The 21,525-nt window shown below is 40.7% G+C and overlaps 1 protein-coding gene across 1 annotated transcript; it reads left to right on the forward strand.

Moving 5' to 3' along the window:
• Nucleotides 1–369: 369 nt before the first annotated feature.
• On the forward strand, nt 370–21,300 carry LOC139639090 (receptor-type tyrosine-protein phosphatase beta-like; the record flags this gene model as incomplete). Its single annotated transcript, XM_071513164.1, has 14 exons — nt 370–509; nt 4,005–4,111; nt 4,204–4,309; nt 6,695–6,775; nt 7,103–7,120; nt 8,714–8,795; nt 10,685–10,775; nt 13,400–13,476; nt 13,639–13,773; nt 14,850–14,972; nt 15,697–15,860; nt 17,144–17,279; nt 19,545–19,665; nt 21,010–21,300. Coding segments are annotated over 14 exons (1,404 nt in total), but the record flags the coding sequence as incomplete, so codon positions are not given.
• Between the last annotated feature and the right edge of the window lie 225 nt (nt 21,301–21,525).

Genomic DNA, 21,525 nt, shown 5'->3' on the forward strand with positions numbered 1-21,525 from the left:
GTTACTACTACTGTTACTATTACTGCAACTACTACTGCAACTACTACTGTTACTACTACTGTTACTACTACTGTTACTACTACTGTTACTACTACTGTTACTACTACTGCAACTAATACTACTACTAATAATAATGACCTAATCAAAGAAATAAATGAACAAATGAACGAACTAATTAATAAACTCGTTCATTGATAAATGAAGACACAAATGAATAAACTGAAAAATCTAATCAATCAATAAATAAATATTGTGGAAAGAAAGAAAAAAAGAAAGTCATCATACAGACACATGTTGATAAACTAATTGTTTTCCCCTATATTTCATATTTTGTGTGTGTGTGTGTGTGTGTGTGTGTGTGTGTGTGAGGTGGTGGAGGTGAACCTCGGGGCGGGAGGGGACCGGCTGGGCGGGGCCTGCGATCGTTACCGTGACGACGAGGACGTCTACGTGAGCGACGGCTACGGCGGCTTCTGTGACGGGCCGCTGAAACCCAAAACCTCCTACAGGTACCAGGATGATGACTCACTTCCTGTCTGCCTGGACGGGTCACTTCCTGTGTGGAGGAGATTTCCCGCCAGCAGAACTGAACTTACAGAAAAATCTGACTAGAGCCGCTTTAATATTTCACAGTCAAACCTGTTGTACAGGTGACATCATCACCTAGCACCAAAGATCAGCCAATAACAGATGGCCATTTTAGCAGCATGCTTTCTACCTTCAGATGTCAGGTTTTACACAGAGTTTAGTTTCTCTTTAATGTTTTACAGTCAAATCTGGACTAGACAAATTTATTTTTACATAAAAATCTGAACTAGAGCAGCTTTACCCTAAATTATGTTGTTTTCTGTCCCTTCATTATGGTTCATGTTATGTGGGACATTATGTCGTCATGGTGACGTCTGTCTGTCTCTCTGTCTGTCTGTCTGTCTCTCTGTCCGTCCATCTGTCTGTCTGTCTGTCTGTCTCTCTCTCTGTCTCTCTGTCTGTCTCTCTGTCTCTCTGTCTCTCTGTCTCTCTCTCTGTCCGTCCATCTGTCTGTCTGTCTGTCTGTCTCTCTCTCTGTCTCTCTCCCTGTCTGTCTGTCTGTTTGTCTGTCTCTCTGTCCGTCTGTCTGTCTCTCCGTCTGTCCGTCTGTCTGTCTCTCTGTCTCTCTCTGTCTGTCTGTCTCTCTCTCTCTCTGTCTCTCTGTCTCTCTGTCTCTCTGTCTCTCTGTCTCTCTGTCTCTCTCTCTGTCCGTCCATCTGTCTGTCTGTCTGTCTGTCTCTCTCTCTGTCTCTCTCCCTGTCTGTCTGTCTGTTTGTCTGTCTCTCTGTCCGTCTGTCTGTCTCTCCGTCTGTCTGTCTCTCTGTCTCTCTCTGTCTGTCTGTCTCTCTCTCTCTCTGTCTCTCTGTCTCTCTGTCTCTCTGTCTCTCTCCCTGTCTGTCTGTCTGTTTGTCTGTCTCTCTGTCCGTCTGTCTGTCTCTCCGTCTGTCCGTCTGTCTGTCTCTCTGTCTCTCTCTGTCTGTCTGTCTGTCTGTCTGGTTCCCTCTATTTGAATTTGGAGCACCTTGCTGCATAAATTAGCATATTAATGAGGAAAACCTGATTTCCTTGAAACTCCTTTATCCTGCTTTAACACAGAGTTCATATTAACACCACACACGTGTGTCATGTGAGGACTAGCATGTTGACAGAAGCTCTGTCCAGACAGCATCAGTATTAATTACCACAGCAGATCTGGTGATGTAGTAACTGATTCAGTGATTGATTGAAATTCTTTATTGATCATTAAAATACAAGTGGCCCCTCTAGCCAGGGATGCCCCAGATTTCAGTCCCATGTGGATCAATATTATCTGTGATTATTGGTGACAGAGTGACAGTTACCAAGCAAATAACTTTGATCTTTTTATCAGCGAACTCCCAGCTCCTGTCATTCTGGCACGTCTGGATCAATGCATATGATTAATAAATTATCAATACTTAACGCTGCAGACAGCCTGGAGCCTGACTGTAATTTATGGCAGTAATAAAGTAAAACAGCTGCATCATTCATTAAAATCCAGTGTAGTAAATTACATTAGCAACGTCCGGACAGGCCTGTAGGAACATTTACTACTTAATGCATGAATTAGCTTAATTAATGTCCTCATTAGCATAACTGATTATGTTTGATACTTCACGGTTATGGCTGGACATCAGGAAGCCGAGCGGCTCCGGTTATTAACGGCTAACGAGCCTCAGAGCGTCAGCCGGATTAAAGTCTGATCACAGATCAGAGTTAACGAGGTCAGAGTCGTTTCCACCAATCAGAGACTTGGATTTATATCTGATGCGGTGAGATGCTGAGCTGTGAGTCAACACAGTCTGTCCTTTCTGTTCCATATCAGACAACTGTGTTCATGGAGGCTTTTTCCAGAGGTGGGGACTCGAGTCACATGACTTGGACTCGAGTCACATGACTTGGACTCGAGTCACAGTTTTAACTGCTTGAGACTTGACTTGATGCATGAAGAGAAGACTTGAGACTGGACTTGACTTGCGTTCCGGTGACTTGAGACTTGACTTGGGTTCTGGTGACTTGGGACTTGACTTGGGTTCTGATGACTTGGGACTTGACTTTGACTTCGGTTCTGGTGACTTGGGACTTGACTCTGACTTGGGTTCTGGTGACTTGAGACTTGACTTGGGTTCTGGTGACTTGGGACTTGACTTGGGTTCTGATGACTTGGGACTTGACTTTGACTTGGGTTCTGGTGACTTGGGACTTGACTTTGACTTGGGTTCTGGTGACTTGAGACTTGACTTGGGTTCTGGTGACTTGGGACTTGACTTGGGTTCTGATGACTTGGGACTTGACTTTGACTTGGGTTCTGGTGACTTGAGACTTGGGTTCTGGTGACTTGGGACTTGACTTGGGTTCTGATGACTTGGGACTTGACTTTGACTTGGGTTCTGGTTACTTGGGACTTGACTCTGACTTGGGTTCTGGTGACTTGAGACTTGGGTTCTGGTGACTTGGGACTTGACTTGGGTTCTGATGACTTGGGACTTGACTTTGACTTGGGTTCTGGTGACTTGGGACTTGACTCTGACTTGGGTTCTGGTGACTTGAGACTTGACTTGGGTTCTGGTGACTTGGGACTTGACTTGGGTTCTGATGACTTGGGACTTGACTTTGACTTGGGTTCTGGTGACTTGGGACTTGACTCTGACTTGGGTTCTGGTGACTTGAGACTTGGGTTCTGTTGACTTGGGACTTGGGACTTGACTCTGACTTGGGTTCTGGTGACTTGACTTTGACTTGGGTTCTGGTGACTTGGGACTTGACTTTGACTTGGGTTCTGGTGACTTGAGACTTGACTTGGGTTCTGGTGACTTGGGACTTGACTTGGGTTCTGGTGACTTGGGACTTGACTTTGACTTGGGTTCTGGTGACTTGGGACTTGACTTTGACTTGGGTTCTGGTGACTTGGGACTTGACTCTGACTTGTACTCTGATGACTTGAAAAGGTTTCTAAAGTCTTGACTTGAGATCTTGTGTTTGTGTAAATGACTCAGATTGAAAGTGATGAGATTTGTTCCAGCAGACGACTGAATTTAAATTCTGTTTTCTGAATTTGTATGGAATGATTGAATTTATTGAAGTTGAAACTGATTATAGAAATCAAACTCATGATGCTCTTACCAAGTTTTTATCCTATTAAAACCATATTGCATTGAAAAGTCCTAGATATTTAGTTTTCTTTAAGATATTAAATTGATACTGGACTCTTGATTTGTTCTGACTTGACTGACTTGACAAGTCTTGAGCCTCAAGACTTGAGACTGACTTGGGACTCGAGTGAAGTTGACCTTTTTCTTACATTAAGACTGTACTGTTTATTAGCTTGGATCAGAGAGACAGTGACTGGGAGGTTAAAGGGTATTTTCAGGTATATCATGGCCAGGTAAATAACTGCACTCTGTGTGTGTGTGTGTGTGTGTGTGTGTGTGTGTGTGTGTGTGTGTGTGTGTGTGCAGGCTGAGTGTGCGTGCTTTCACCAGGCTGTTTGATGAAAACCACAGAGAGTTTCCTCAGCCTCTGTTCACCGACACGTTCCTGTCCACACCGCTCCGGACACACGCTGGTGAGCGCACACACACACACACACACACACACACACACACACACACACACACACGTCTGTACTGTACCTAACTGTGTGTGTCGCTGTGTCAGAGCCTCTAGGTGGCGTGGTGGAGGGTCTGAGCGCCGGCATGTTCCTGATCGGCATGATGGTGGCCGTCGTCTCCCTGCTGGTGTACAGACAGAGGCTCCGCAAAGTGTGAGGGCACACACACACACACACACACACACACACACACACACACACACACACACACACACACACACACACACACACACACCACCTGGAAGTAGAGTAGTGTTGCAGGTTGTCAGTGTGCAGGTTCAGAGGAGTGAAGAGTCTCACTGTGACTGAGCTGACTGCTTTGATACAGAACTGTGGTAAATGTTAAAATAAAATAATTTATATATACAGTATATATACTTATATATACTTATATACCGTATGCAGATCAAAGTTGCAACAGAATTCCCTGACTTGAAATTGTATTATTATTATTTTGTTTTATTTAACCTTTAATTAACCAGGAAGTCCCTTGAGATTAAAAACCTATTTTTCAAGGCAGACCAGCCTCAGACCAGCAGCACAGAGAAGAAGAAACGACAATAAAAACAAACAGAAACAGAAGAAACTGCAATAAAAGCACTGGATGCAACACACAACACAAACAAAACATTTAAGAAATGAAATGAAAATTAGCTGCAAAGCATAAACTGTGACCAGGCAATTCAAAGTGCTTTACATAAATAAAAGAACAATAAAGACAGTTGTTTAGTGAATCTATTGGACAATGGTCATCTGTTGATAAAGACGTCTGCGTAATTATGATAAGAAATACTGTTGTTTTGCATAATTTGAGCTGGTGCAGCATGTAGAGTTTGAACAGAAGAGGACCGAGGATCGACCCCTGAGGGACTCCACTCCTCATTTCTGTTTGCTCAGATACCAACAGACACAAAGTCCAACACAAACTAACCCTGACCCTGGTAAGCGAGGTCTTGTCCACACTGATCCTGGTGAATTTGAAAACAAGCCTCCGACCCATGACCTTTATGTCGTTACCATGGTTACCACTGTTTACGGAAGTGTTGTCATGGCTGCAGTAGCAGAGCCTTAAGCGCCCACAAGATGTTCAAATCACGACAAAAGACGGACAAAAGTGAGCTGGACTTCTCTGTCTGGACAGACGCCAAAGACACGGAGAATACAGACTGTCTGAGTCCCGCCTCAGATCACATGACCATCCCACGTCAGTCAGCTCTGTTTTCCCCGTCCGCACTGCAACACCAAACCGCCGCTTTCAAACGTCTCCACTGTGGAGAGTTTTCAGAAAACTGTGGCTGGAAGGACAAAACTGAGAAATAAAGATGTGTTTTCAAATTTACCGGATTAGTGTGGACAGTTTAGGACTGTACCAGACAACCCTACCCATGGTTCCAGTCTGTCATGGTCTACTGCAGTGGTTCTCAACCTTTTTCATATCAAGGACCCTAATTCAGTCCACATTAGAGCCACAGACCCCCATTTGATGAGATTTTGTCTCTCGAACCCAAATCTGAGAATATTTTTATTGTCAGATATGACTTTGTCCAGAACTCCATGACTGTCTGTATTGTAGGTAGAGAGATAACAGAGAAACTATGATCAGAACAGTCATTCTTTTACATTCTCTAACTGTGTTCACTTCTTGTAAATGAAATAATGCTGAAGTTTAACAATTCATCAATTTGCTGTGGACCCCCTGGAACCCCCTCAAGGACCCCTGGTGGTCCCCGGACCCCACGTTGAGAACCACTGGTCTACTGTATCAAACACAAGGTCCAGTAAAACCTCAGTGGTCCCTGTGCAGCCGGATGAGGTCGGTTCATTCAGACTGGAGTTAATTAGTCTCATTAACAGATTATTAGCTCTTCATGTAAACATTAGCATCAGCAGGATGCGGAGCAGATCCTGGATCTGCTGGTAATCTGCTTACCAGCAGCTGCTTCACATGGCAGCAGACCACAGATCATCAGGATCAATCACAATTACAGATTCTAATTGATTTCGAGCTGGAGGCTCCTGTGGTCTCTGTCTCTCTCATGTGGAGTTTGGTTTGGAGCAGGAAGCTGCAGCCTGACAGGTTTATCTCCATGGAAACGACATCATCACTGAACATTTAGCGATAAATGATTGATCGCTTCAATTAAATTCTTATTTTATTTTTTATCGGCGTTGAGATTTTTACTGTCGGCTCAGAGGAGGAGAAGCAGCAAGGCATTCTGGGTTTTTAATTTGAAGCCTGAACACTGATGGATTTTGACATGAATGATTTTATAGTTTCTAATTAATTAATTAATCCTCTAATTCTCATGTTTTTATTGTTATTGTTATTATTGGATGTCTGGTATTGATCTGCTAGACTCTGTTCACACTGCAGCTGAAAGTTTCCCAATTCAGAATTTTCCCCTCATGTTGCATAGAGCTGATGTTTTCTAATGTGTGTGTGTGTGTGTGTGTGTGTGTGTGTGTGTGTGTGTGTGTGTGTGTGTGCGTGTGTGTGTGTGTGTGTGTGTGTGTGTGTGTGTGTGTGTGGGTGTGCAGGGCGGTGCAGGAGAACCCGGTGATGAGGATGAGCATGTGGAAAGAGGTGCCAACTTCAGGGATTTACATGGGTGTCAGGAGGTAAGTGTGTGTGCGTGTGTGTGTGTGTGTGTGTGTGTGTGTGCGTGTGTGTGTGTGTGTGTGTGTGTGAGAGAGAGAGAGAGAGAGATTACTGATGTTAGATCTATATCTTCTTTCTGCAGTATGTGTGACAGAGAGCAATTTGTTTCCAATAAGGTGATCTTCTCTGAGGCCAGTGTGTGTGTGTGTGTGTGTGTGTGTGTGTGTGTGTGTGTGTGTGTGTGTGTGTGTGTGTGTTGAGGTGCAGATTGCCTCATCAGTCAGCAGAGTGTGTTCATGCCTCTCACTGACTTCCTGTCTTCTTCTTCTTCTTCTTCTGTGTTGCAGCAACCGTCGTGTCACCAGGTGAGAGCAGCACCTGTCTCTTCTTCTACTGATGTGTGTGTGTGTGTGTGTGTGTGCATGTGTGTGTGTGTGTGTGTGTGTGTGTGTGGAGGCTGAAAACTGTTCAGTGTTTCACAAGAAAACAGCAAAAAATTTGAGCAGAAAATAAACATGATAATGAATTTGGATGATAGAAAAATAATATGGGTTTTTTGGTATCCCATCAATCATCTCGCGGCCCCCTGTTGGGTCCCGACCCCCAGGTTGAGAACCACCACTGCTTTAAGGCAGAGTGAGGCAGGTTTCTGCAGTCAAATCCTCCCTCAACACACTGCATCATTTCTCTGGTCGGGCATCTGATGTTAATGATAATAATAATAATAATAAAAACATTGAGCTGCTGCTACTCAAATGAAAACGTAGCAGAAGAAGAAACAGATGAAAGAATGGAGAACAAACACAATGTACTGAAGAAAACAACAGAGAAAAACACAAAACATGAATCAAGTTTATAAAAATGAGTTTTCAGAAGTGATTTGAAAACAAAGTTCAGCTGCAGCTCAGCAGTTTGTCCAAAAGACTTAAAGTTAAAATATTAAAATCTGAGTTTTAATATAAAATATAAATCAGAGTTTTCACATGACAGTAAGGATTTTATATGAGAATGTGAAATATGTAAGAGATAATGCCCGACCAGGTGTCCATTATCAGGAATTAATGGACGACAGGGAGTCCATTAATTCCTGATTATGGACACCTGGTCGGGTATTATCCGCTTATACCATGGTCACTTGCTAAAGAAAAAAAAATTAAGACCATTAATTTATATTTTCATGTGTTTTGTAATCAAAATCTAAAGTTTTTCACAAGCCATAACTCAGTTTGACACCTGAGGGTTTGACTAATACCTGGAACAATCATTACCATCCCATAAGGTTCTTATGCAACGGAAACGTTGTTCACTGCTCCAGTAAATAGGACGAACCTTAGATAGGACTTGGCAGCAGGAGATATTTCTAGTCCGCTCAGCTCATAGAACCCTTTGGCTCAGCTAGGAGCCAGAAAGCTAACGTTATGCTAGCAACATTCAGAGTCAATAACAAACAGTAAATATAATTTGACAGTATGTTTAACAACAAGACTAGCTAGCTATCCAGCCATGTCACTGTCCCCAAATCAATATCAAGATTTTCACGAACATACAAATTGTAAACGGAGGCTTTGACTGCGTCCCTGTTGCTATGGTTACTCATGTTAGATACAGGCTGATGCTACGTAGCAGCGCATTAATTTAGAACGGTGAACAGACAGTTTCACTGGAACTACTTAGTAGGTGTCCATTATCAGGAATTAATGGACACCCTGCATCCAATCAGAATCGAGTATTCACCCAGACCATGGTATAAAATACACTATTTGTTGTTGACTACAGTTCTAACTCCTGTCTGTCTCTCTCTCTCTCTCTCTCTCCCTCTCTCTCTCTCTCTCTCTCTGTGTCTCTCTCTCTCTCTCTCTCTCTCTCTCTCTCTCTCTCTCTCTCTCTCTCTCCTCCCTCTCTCTCTCTCCTCTCTCTCTCTCTCTCTCTCTCTCTCTCTCTCTCTCTCTCTCTGTCAGTCCGGTCAAACTCTGTCACTTTGAGTCTCACCTCAACAAGCTGCAGGCCGACTCCAACTACCTGCTGTCTGAGGAGTTTGAGGTAAAATAAATGTTTTAAAATGAATATTACTTGTATAAATAGAGTAGTACAGAATAGAAAACTGTGAGTAGACTACAGTAGACTCCAGCTGTCTACTGTCCAAACAGATTGTGGTGTTCCCCTCTCTCTCTCTCTCTCTCTCTCTCTCTCTCTCTCTCTCTCTCTCTCTGTTTCCACCCAGCTGTCAAGTCAATTTTAAGCAAATTTTTGAAACGTTGCTAAAAATAAAATGTGAATTAGACGCTTTTCCATCAGCTGAGCCGAAGTGAAGAGGCAGAAAACATCCAGCAGGGAAACAGAAACAGTACAAAAAAAAATCCTCCTCAAAAGTAAAGCAAAAGAAAATGTTTTTTGTGGTGTTGAGGAAATTTTGATGAAATTTCCCATTTTCACGTGGGTTTTCTAACTCGATACGTTTTCAGGGCGTTTTCACATTATTCTGCTTTTTTCACTTTTTCTTTTCTCCCCATTGACTTTAATGTGAAAGAAAAGGTGCTAAAAGTTACAAAAAGAAAGTGGAATAATGTGAACATGGACTCATTTCACATGAAAACACTTTGTTTCGTTTCGTTTTGTTTCTTTATTCACACATGAAAACAAAATGTAAAAGAAAAAGATACAATATATAATTTGTAAGTGAATGTGAAGGAGAATTGCCTAAAAACCCTCCAGGGGCTTGAAAAGAGGCTTTCTGCAGGCAGCATGTTACAGAAAATAATTACAGCAATGTAAAATACACAGTTTGAATGTATCTATAAATAAGTTTAGACTAGGGCTGGGCAATATATCGATATTATATCGATATCGTGATATGAGACTAGATATCGTCTTAGATTTTGGATATGGTAATATGGTGATATGGCATAAGTGTGTTTTCCTGGTTTTAAAGGCTGCATTACAGTAAAGTGATGTCATTTTCTGAACTTACCAGACTGTTCTAGCTGTTCTGTTATTTGCCTTTACCCACTTAGTCATTATATCCACATTACTGATGATTATTTATCAAAAACCTCTTTGTGTAAATATTTTGTGAAAGCACCAATAGTCATCCCTACAATATTGTCGCAATATCGATATCGAGGTATTTGGTCAAAAATATTGTGATTTTGTCCATATCGCCCAGCCCTACTTACAACTGAACATTTAGCCACTTTGTAGAAAATACCAAGATATATATCGTGTATCGCCATTCAGCCTAAAAATACCGAGATATGATTTTTGGTCCATATCGCCCAGCCCTAGTTTAGACATAGGAAAAAACGGAGACATAGTTCAGCATGGCACTTGACAACAAAGCATCCCATAACACCCATCTATTACACAAGTATAAAGAATCAGTCATAGTCATAAGACACACACACACACACACACACACACCAAGAATACTCACTCATAACACATGCAAGTATACACAAACACTATCATAACAGACTAAGAGTAGACAGTCATGTGATATGGGTTAGAGTTTTCATAAGACGAGAAAGATAAAGAAGAATATACACACAAATAATGACCAAAAAAACAAAAAAACAAGCCATATTCATAATTATAGGCCTTTGTGTCTCTCAGGTTTAACCCCTCGCTCCCTGAGTTCCCCTTTAACTTTCTGTTCAGCAGCTTCAAAGTTAGAAAAACACTTTCTGAAGAACTGAGAGAAATATTCAGCCCAGACTCTGCAGCATCACAGCAAACTGAAAAAAAATCCAGATGTTTGAGCTTCATCTTCTCCACACGTCCCTGGAGCTCAGCCGGACATGCTTGGTGTCTTTAGAAATGTTTTTTGGATCTGGACTAGAATCTAAAATAAACACGAGTCCAGACCAGCAGGTGGAAGTGGTTTTGACATCACAGTGTTGTCAGAGTGAATCAGGCAGCCGGTGTCTCTGCAGGACCTGAAGGACGTGGGCAGGAACCAGACCATGGACTCCGCCCGCCTGCCGGAGAACAGAGGGAAGAACCGCTACAACAACATACTGCCATGTTAGTACCGCTGTGTGTGTGTGTGTGTGTGTGTGTGTGTGTGTGTGTGTGTGTGTGTGTGTCTGAAATTAAATTAAACCATAATGGTCGCTGATGGGAATTTGTAAGAATGGAGCAAATGGGGAGGAAAGAAAAGTAGGAAAATATATGAATTACAGCAGTAAAACAAACTGAGATGAAGAAAATGGATGAAAAAATATATGTAAAATAAAATAGAATATAGAAAATGTGGGAAACCATATAATGCACAAAACAAATAGTTTATAGTCAGCACTATTTATAGCAAATAAACTGTTTGTTCTGTGCATCATTTTATGTTTCTCTGACCCATTGGGAACCAGTTTTTCCGCTGCCTTTTTATGTGGATTCCTGAAAAATAAATGTGACAAGAAAATATATGAAAACTATGACAAATGTGCAGTATGGAAATAAATCCAAAATAGAAAATATAAAGAAACAGAAACACAGAGGAAGAGAGACTCTCCTCTCCTCCTGCTGCGGAAAATTAAATCCGCTGATCTGAAAATCATCTCCTCGTTAGTGATGTCACGTCGTTAGGAGCTTTCATTAACGAGATAGCAGCCGTTCCCGTGGCAACAGCGACACAGGTCTGAACCCCAGCCGCCCGTCTGGCTGCTGCGGGTCATTCTACAACTGCGGTTACATTTGTGGTTTGTAAATTAACAAAAAAAAACACAATGTCTGTCAAAATATTCCCTCTGTACACTCTGGACACACCACATTCTTCTTTATTTTTACTATTTCCCACATTTTAGAATAACAGTAAAGACTCAAAACTATGAAATAACACAAATGTAATTATGCAGCGACCAAAAAAACATATTAAACAAATCAAAACTATCTTATATTTTAGATTCTTTGCCTTGATGGATAAATAAGGGACGATTACACAAGTAGAGATAAAAAAGAGTCAGGAAAATTATAAGAAGACCAAAATAACATAGTTGACCTTTTTTCATATTTTGGGTCTAAACACTAAACAGAGGCCAGACGTCACATGGTACTTTTCAAATCAAAATTAAGCTTTATATACATTATTGACAATACTTAATATTCAGAGAGTAGAGTTAAGCGCGTTTTATACTTTATACTTTAATACTTGAAAACAGCGTCTCTGCACTTTAACGTGATTTGACGTTTTGAGTTGGGGGTGAAAAGTGTCTCTGTAGGTGTTGGAACCTGCCCAAGACTCTCGCGCTCTGATTGATCGATCATAGAGCCAATCAGCTGCTCCGACTCGTCCCGTTCCTCCAGCTGCGTTGCTACAGCGGCGTCCATGTTTGTTTTTACCGGTGATTCATCGTCACGTCTGCTTCCTGTTCCTGTCTTCTTCTCTTCTTCTTCGTTGTTTTGGAGCGATGTGATTTTTTCTTTTTAAACTCTTAAATATGAGCAACGCCGCGTTCTTTACGTCACGTTTACGTTTATGTTTACGTTTACGTTCGAATATAAAACAAGCTTTACTGTGACATCATGAGCTGCAGATCAGAAGATTTTGGGACAAAACCTTTTCTTGATGAGAGAGGAAAAACTTAGTTGACAAAAGATATTTCACACCCAATGTTAATTTGCAGTCAATGAATATGAATCTTGATTTTCTCAAAATTATGATAATTTATATATAAGCCTATCATTTGATAACGTGTGTGTGTGTGTGTGTGTGTGTGTGTGTGTGTGTGTGTGTCAGAGCTAAATAGCCGTCAGTAATGTAGTTTATAAAAATCCCAAGTAATGAAGTGTCGCTCATGTGAAACTGTAGCTGCTTTTCTACAGAAACAGAAAGTGTGATTTATAACTTGAGATGATCTTTACAAGACTGCTTTAATTAACTGTCAGAGAAAAACACACACACACACACACACACACACACACACACACACACACACACACACAGATAGTAAAATGAATCATACTCTCTTCTCCTCTTTTATTTCTGTCTGTGTGACTCACAGCTGAACGCCTGTTAACTCCTCCACATGTGAGGAGAAGAGAAGTTTGATAGAAAGCAAAGATCCTCACTTACAGTAAAATCACATTTCCAGACATGAAGCGAAGTCGGTGTCATGTTGGAGAAGTCTGTTTGGAATGACAGATGGGTTGAGTTTACACTAAAGGCTTCAGCCACTTATCTGATGCAGTGTTGTGGAAAGTTACTCACCTTAAAAAGTAACTAGTTACATTACAAAGTTCCTCTTTATTGAAAGTAACTCAGAGTCAAACTGCTGCAGCATGCGGCTTCCTGTCTGTCACTGGTTTAAAATGCAGCGTCAGTCTCATTCAGATCAAACACATTTAGAAAATGTTTTTTTCACTTAGCAGCACGTCTGCATGAGATGCTGCGGGATTTTCACTTTTTTCTACTTTTTTTCAAAAATAGAAAAATGAAAAAAAAAATTGAAAAATGAAACAATATGAAAGAAAAATCAAAATCACGATAGTCTAATTTAAAAAAAAAAAAAACTAATAACAAATCAGAATTGTTGAGCTAAAAAAAAGAAAATCTGAAAAGCTAACACATTAAGTTACTAGTTACCCCAGAAAAGTAATCAGAGTAGTCTGCTGTGTGCTGAAGTGAGGACGATAATCTGATTATGTTTTTCCAGATGATTCCACCAGAGTGAAGCTGTCGTACCTGGAGGACGACCCCTGCTCCGACTACATCAACGCCAGCTACATACCTGTATGTGCACACACACACACACACACACACACACACACACACACACACACACACACACACACACACACACACACACACATACACACACACACACACACACACACACACACACACGCACACACACACACACACACACTCACCCCCCCCTCCCCGTGTCTTCAGGGTAATAACTACCGGAGGGAGTACATCGCCACCCAGGGGCCGCTGCCCGGCACCAAGGATGATTTCTGGCGGATGGTGTGGGAGCACGGCGTCCACAACGTCGTCATGGTGACGCAGTGCGTGGAGAAGGGCCGGGTGAGGCGCCGCCGCCCTGGTTTTCTTCTCGTTCTCTTTGTTAATCCTCGTTTTATTTGTCTTTCCCCGAATAGAGAGATGAGACGAATCCTGCAGAGGCTGAGATCAGAGTTAAGAAGATCAGATCAGATTAGATCAGATCAGATTAGATCGGATCAGATTAGATCGGATCAAATCAGATTAGATTAGATCAGATCAAATCAGATTAGATTAGATTAGATCAAATCAGATTAGAATAGATTAGATTGCATCAATTCAGATTAGATTAGATTGGATCAAATCAGATTAGATTAGACTAAATTTGAATATATTAGATTAGAATATATTAGATTAGATCAGATTAGATTAGAATATATGAGATCAGATCAAATCAGATTAGATCCAATTAGATTAGATTAAATTAGAATATATTAGATTAGATTAGAATATATGAGATCAGATTACAAAAGAGATTAGATTAGGTTAAATTTGAATATTCTAGATTACATTAAATTGGATTAGATTAGATAGGATTATATTGGATTATATTAGAATGTTAGATTAGATTAGATCAGATTATATCAGATCAGATTAGATGAAACCTTTAATGATTCCTCTGGGGAAACAGGTTTTCCAAAACTGTTTTATTATGATTTTTTACGCTTCCATAATATCATATTGTGAAGGTTTTGTGCTCGTTTGTGTTGACGCTGAACTTCACATCACTGTGTGTCAACATGCTGGGGAACAATACAGCAAATGGGGTGATGTCACACATCACAACACTAGTACATAATAAGTACAAAAAAGTACAAATATATGACTGAAAAATATGAAAATAAATGTTACAGCATGTATGGTGTGTGTGCAGAAAGAATAGCAAGAAAACATCCTGAGACAAAGAAAATGAATGGAAAAGTTGACTGTGAAAAAATATGACAATAAAATATATGAAAAATATGAGCTAATGGAATGTCATAGTAATGCAAATGTGTGTGTGTGTGTGTGTGTGTGTGTGTGTGTGTGTGTGTGTGTGTGTGTGTGTGTGTGTGTGTGTGTGTGTGTGTGTGTGTGTGTGTGTGTGTGTGTGTGTGTAGGTGAAGTGTGACCAGTACTGGCCTGCAGACAGAGAGCCTCTCTACTACGGAGATCTGGTGATTCAGATGCTGTCAGAGTCTGTTCTGCCTGAGTGGACCATCAGAGAGTTCAAGATTACCTCGGTGAGACTGTGTGTGTGTGTGTGTGTGTGTGTGTGCGTGTGTGTGTGTGTGTGTGTGTGTGTGTGTGCGTGTGCGTGTGTGTGTGTGTGTGTGTGTGTGTGTGCGGCCTCCGCTGGATCGCTTTACGGCACAAAACAGGAAGAGGTTCTGTTCTTCAGAGCAAACGGAGCTAAAGCTTTCAGAGTTTCTGGCAGCAGATGGTGGAAGGAGGGAAAGGAAGATGGAGAAATCACTTCCAACATGTTGATCCTCTTCAGGGAGGGGGAGGGGGGGGGGCGGGAAGCAACGGGGCTGATGGGAAATGTAGTCTTAATGTGGAGAAACACTAGAACTAACAATACTACTGGAGTGAGATAGAGGAGATCAATCAGCTCCACCAAGCTCACATGACTTGACAATTTCAACTGCTTGAGACTTGACTTGATGCATGAAGAGAAGACTTGAGACTTGGTTTAGTTTAGTTAGACTTTAGTTTTCTTTAAGATATTAAATTGATACTGGACTCTTGATTTGTTCTGACTTGACTTGCTGTTCTACATTTAGACTTGAGACTTGACTTGGACTTGACTTGACTTGGTAGTCTACATTTAGACTTGGGACTTGACATTAATGACTTGGGACTCGAGCGAAGTTGACTCGGTCTCACCTCTGGTTTACAGTCATTAGACCAAGGCAGCAACATTAATATGATTGTCTCCCGGTGTTGGTCTCTCCGTCCCGGCAGGAGAGCGGGGGCAGTTACCCTCGGGTGCTGCGTCACTTCCACTACACCGTGTGGCCGGACCACGGAGTCCCAGAGACCACCCAGAGTCTGATCCAGTTCGTCCGGACGGTCCGGGATTACATCGACAGATCGCCCAGCACCGGAGCTACTGTCGTTCACTGCAGGTAGGGGAGAGAGAGAGAGAGAGAGAGAGAGAGAGAGAGAGAGAGAGAGAGAGAGAGTGTGTGTGTGTGTGTGTGTTGATGTAGTTACCGCGGAAACAAATTCGTCAGCTATTATACGGACAAAAGGAGACGTTAACGGAAAAAGAAACAAAGCCACATATCGACTTCGGACGATAAACTTTTCCGAACTCTTCGCACGCCGGCTGCCGCTGTGTGACCGTCTCTGATTGGTCTAAACTGTCACATGACGGGTTGTGTTGCCTTGTGGGAAAGCTCTCCTTTTCCTTTACTGCTTCATAACATCTGTTCGTCTAAATCCGCAGCTTCTAAATCCTCAGATTCCCTTTGTTGCTCTTTCACCGCAGCTGTTGTTGTTGTTGTTGTTCTCTGTTTCCCTTGGTTACGGTTATCTCTTTAATCTTTAACCCTTTAGACTCCAGTAGAATTCTAGAATGTTGCTGCAGTTCACTGGGAATTCTCACTTAAATCAGCATTTTCTTGCTCACTCCAAACAAACAGCTGTATCTCAAAAATAAAAAGAAATTGACAATCACAAGTTTTTCCATTTAAAAAAAACACAACCTCCCCTTTAATTTGGTACCAAATACATAGCAAGGTGATTCAGGGCGTCTCCTTTCACAGTGTCATTCACAACAAAACAGATCCTTCCTATCTTGGCTATCGATAAGCTTTCAAAATCTATCAATTCAATCTATTGACAAACGATACAGCCGCATCAAGTGTACCCCCCCTGTTGTGTTACGGTCAAATCTGACCGATTTACAACCTTTTGTTGTCATAAATATGTTTTCTTTTATCTGTTTGCCCTAAGGCTTCATGACTTCCTCCACACTACGTATCAGAACACAAAAAAAAATCATGTTTACAATTTTTAGTGAAGGTGTTTCATTGAACTGAGGACATCTGTGTTGCTTCAGGTAAAATCTGGGCAGCTGTAGAAAATGAATGGGTGAGACTGTAATAAAGAGCAAAGAGTTCCCAATTCATAGTTCAGGAGTTTAATTTTGCAACCAACCTAAGAGTATCTAGCAGATGGCAACACACACACACACACACACACACACACCTGCACAACTGGGACCAAGGTGTTAACAAAACAAGGGAAACAAATTTACATGCAGCAACGTGTTCCACTGTGTCTCTGTTTTGATTTGTTTTTGTTGTAAGTATTCTGACAGATTTATATTAACTGTGTGTGTGTGTGTGTGTGTGTGTGTGTGTGTGTGTGTGTGTGTGTGTGTGTGTGTGTGTGTGTGTGTCAGTGCTGGTGTGGGCCGGACAGGGACCTTCATGGTGTTGGACCGCGCTCTGCAGCAGCTGGACAGCAGAGGAACCGTCGATCTGTACGGCTGTGTGTTCGACCTCCGTCTGCACCGCTCACACATGGTCCAGACCGAGGTGTGTGTGTGTGTGTGTGTGTGTGTGTGTGTGTGTGTGTGTGTGTGTGTGTGTGTGTGTGTGTGTGTGTGTGTGTGTGCTGTGTTGGTTCACCTGCGTTCTGACACTGAATCCCTAATAATAACTGTGTAATTACAGTACTGAGCAAAAGTCTGAGGCACCCCAGAGTTTTTACATAAATTGTGTCTTAGATGTTTATTCATTTTTTTTTCTGCATTAGTGTGTCAGTAGACTCTTTATAGTACATTTTTTGATATTTAGAAACTTTTCATTTAATTCTTTGGTGACACTTTAATTAAGGGTTAACTAATGTGTCTGGTAATCATTTACTAATGGTGTTCATGTTAACTAAGGTATTCATTTATACATTATTTAATAGTCATCTTTATGAACTATTAAATAATGTATAAAATAATACCTTAGTTAACATGAACACCATCAGTAAATTACACATTAGTTAACTGTTAATTAACTAAGCATTAACTAACTCTTATTAAGCATTATAACTAACCCTTAACTTAGTGTGCCCTTATTGTAAAGTGTTACCAATTATTTTTGAAAGCATTTTCACTTTACTTTTTTTCTTTTACATGTGCCTAAGACTTTTGCACAGTACTGTACATAGGAAGTAACTGGTAACTTCTGGTAATAACAAGTAACTATTTGTAATTAATATGTAATTACTCAGTTAAATGCTGGTCCTTTCTGGTGATAAAAGTCATTATTAGCATGATAACAGTATATTATATATTGTATATTACCGTAGTAAGTTGTGTGATCCTTAATGAGTAATTACCATGTAATATTCTGGAAACATTTACTTACCAGCCTTTCCCTCACAAAAACATCACATGTGAAAACCCACATGTGATTTCAAAGCACATGTGCTTTTTGGACGCATGTTGCTTTTCACATGTGAATATGTGACATTTGAAAATTATGAAAATGATTTTTTCACCTGTGAATTGCCTCTTCACATGTGATTTTTTTTTTTTTTTACATGTGAAACGAATATTGGCACATGTAATGCCGGGTGAAAACATGAAAAAAAAAATATGCATGTAGAAAAAAAAAAAAAAAACACTTTGCAACAATGAATTTAAATTTAAAAACTGTTGCATGTGATGTCTGAATACAATGTGAACAAAAATTGTAACCTGACTTTTTTCACCAACATGGCTGACGTTCTTCTGCAGGTTATAGATCAGTTCTCACCATTGCCATCAATATTAATACCAACTTTCTGTCTCCTCTGACTATAAAAAAGTGATTTAAGCTAAACGTAATTCCTCTGCGCTCAGCAGGTTGTGACTGTGGATCAGATCTGTTGTTTAGTTTCAGTCGGACAGCAGCTACAGAAAGACGTCAGTGTGTTAAACTCTGTGTTCAAACAGAATCAGGAAGTTGGCTTCTTATCATTTGTGATAATGCTGAGAATCGATCTGTAACCTGCAGAAGTGTCAGCCATGTTGGTGCAAAAGGTTTACTGCAAAACCTGGTAAGCAAATGTTTCCACTGTATTACATCTGTCCGGTAACACTTTACAAGAAGGGGACATTAATTAAGGGTTAGTTAATGCTTAATAAGCATTAACTAACCCTTAACTAACAGTTAACTAATGTGTAATTTACTAATGGTGTTCATGTTAACTAAGATATTAATTTATACATTATTTAATAGTTTATTAAGATGACTATTAAATAATGTATAAATTAATACCTTAGTTAACATAAACACCATTAGGAAATGATTACCAGACACATTAGTTAACTAGTGAGTTAGTTAGTTAGTTAGTTAGTTAGTTAATGCTTATTAAACATTAACTAACCCTTAATTAATGTACCCTTATTGTAAAGTGTTACCTATCTTAATTATTCATTAATGATCACAACTTACAACATTAATGTAGTACTATTATCATGCTAATAATTATTTATTTGTCTATACCTACTGTGATGATGTTGTGTGGTAAAGTGTGTTATGTATCGATGTGTTCTAAGTGTGTGTGTGTGTGTGTGCGTGTGTGTGCGTGCGTGTGTGTGCGTGCGTGTGTGTGTGCGTGCGTGTGTGTGTGTGTGTGTGTGTGTGTGTGTGCGTGTGCGTGTGTGTGTGTGTGTGTGCGTGTGTGTGCGTGTGTGTGTGTGTGTGTGTGTGTGTGTGTGTATGTGCGTGCGTGTGTGTGTGTGTGTGTGTGTGTGTGTGTGTGCGTGTGTGTGTGTGTGTGTGTGTGTGCGTGTGTGTGTGTGTGTGTGTGTGTGTGTGCAGTGTCAGTACTCGTACCTGCACCAGTGTGTGAGAGACGTGCTGAGAGCCAGGAAGCACCGCAGTGAGCAGGAGAACCCGCTGTACCCCATCTACGAAAACTTCAACCCCGAGTACTGCCGGGGTACGACACACACACACACACACACACACACACACACACACACACACACACACACACACAGGGTAAACCCATCTCACTCACTTGATCCAGCTTTTTGTTTAAACCACATCTGGCATATGGCATTTTTATAATTATAATATTATTTTATTATTTGTATCCTTGTGCTTTGTTTTACTTATACTGTGTGTTTCAATTATTATTTACTACTTTTATTCTCTCACTCAAAGGTATTATTATTCTTCGTGGAATAGAAACAGTCAGAGTTAACATTGCATGGTCTCTCCAGGGCCATCTGGACCCGTATCCACAAACATTCTGAGAGTCTCAGAGAGTCTTCTCTCAGCCTAAAATCCCTTAGCATGCAGTCCCAGCCCAGGAGAGATTTAGGAAAGTTGTCAGAGCGAATTGACAAGAACTTTTCTCTCAGTGAGGAGGTGTGGTCGACCCCGTTGCTAGGGGCGATGCTCTCTTTTGGACGCTGTCATTGGTTGATCAAGAAAAATCAACACGCCTCTTTTTGTCGTCCAGAATGAACCCAAGGAATCAAACAAGATAAAACACAATTTACTCAATATTAACACGTGGTTTGCTTATACAATCAAAAATAAAATAAAAATAGAGCTGATTGGACAAAATCTTTGAAAACCATACGAACAGTAGGCTACTTTTTAATACTTGTACGTTTCTCACAGGTTGACGCATTCTGTCTTTATTTGGGCGAATGCAGTAATGTTATTATACTTTACTAATTTGATGTTAAGATTTGGTGAAAATGGCTCAAGACTCAGTAGTATTAGTATAATTTATAGACTATATTGGCACTTAAGCCTATATGAATAAGATTTTTGAACAAGAGTATATTGCAGACGATGCGGACGTGTGTCCCATCAATACAGAGAAAACTCGCTGTATCCATAGCTGCTGTTTTGTTTTGTGATAACTTTCATAATAATAATAATAGCGTTAATGCGTCTTTTCTGCGTCTTTCAGCCATTTCCTCCTCTCCTTAAGAAACTCCTCAGCTCCTAAAAGTCCTCCTCTCTGCTCTGAACAGTTTTCCACCTTAGGAGCTCTCTGAAGGGCGAAGATGCTTTTATCTTAACTAGGATTTAGTCTTACTTTTAAGGGGAAATTCTTAGAAAACGTCATCACTCTCAGAGTTTTCTTAGAATTTCACCACTAGGACCAACTCTTAGTACTAGGAAGCTTTGTGGATACGGCCCCAGTTTTATATCAGTAGTTTTTTTTGCCAAAGACACCAAAAACCAAACAGGAGCTGAAATTTCAGGCAGAGTTGAATAAAAGTTTTTCCTGAAGCTCATCTTGTTGTTTTTCTCTCCTCAGATTTCATCTACACCGGCCGCTAGAGAGAAGAGAAGAAACAATCTGTTAGCGCGCTACGCTAACTGCTCACCATCAAAACTGTCACCCGGGTTAGCAGGCAGCGCTAGCTACACATCAGACAAAACAGGGCAAAATTCAGCAAGTAAACTAATAAAGAAAATATAAAAAATATAAAAAATTAAGTAAACAAAAATAAATATGCAGATAAATGAAGCACATAAATAATAAATAAGATAAATAGATAAATAAATATATCAAACTGAATACAAATAAGAATAAAATGTACGATATATCAGGAACATTGTAGATGGGTTTTTTTTTTACTGCAGCCGGGGGGGCGGGGGATTTCTGAGATTAAAGTCAGAAATTTGTGAGAAAAAAACTCTGAATCTCAGAAATTCTGAGTTTTTGTTTCTCGTACATTTCTGACTTTAATCTACCCCCCCCCCCCCCCGACCCCCCCCCCCCCCCCCTCGCTGTGGTAAAAAAAACAAAAAAACACCTACAATGGCCTTG

The sequence above is a fragment of the Centroberyx affinis genome, unplaced genomic scaffold (assembly GCF_046629955.1).
Source record: "Centroberyx affinis isolate AG114_WGS23_722 - 3 ecotype Tasmania unplaced genomic scaffold, CSIRO-AGI_Caff_v1 ptg006798l_1, whole genome shotgun sequence".
Lineage (NCBI taxonomy): Eukaryota > Metazoa > Chordata > Actinopteri > Beryciformes > Berycidae > Centroberyx > Centroberyx affinis.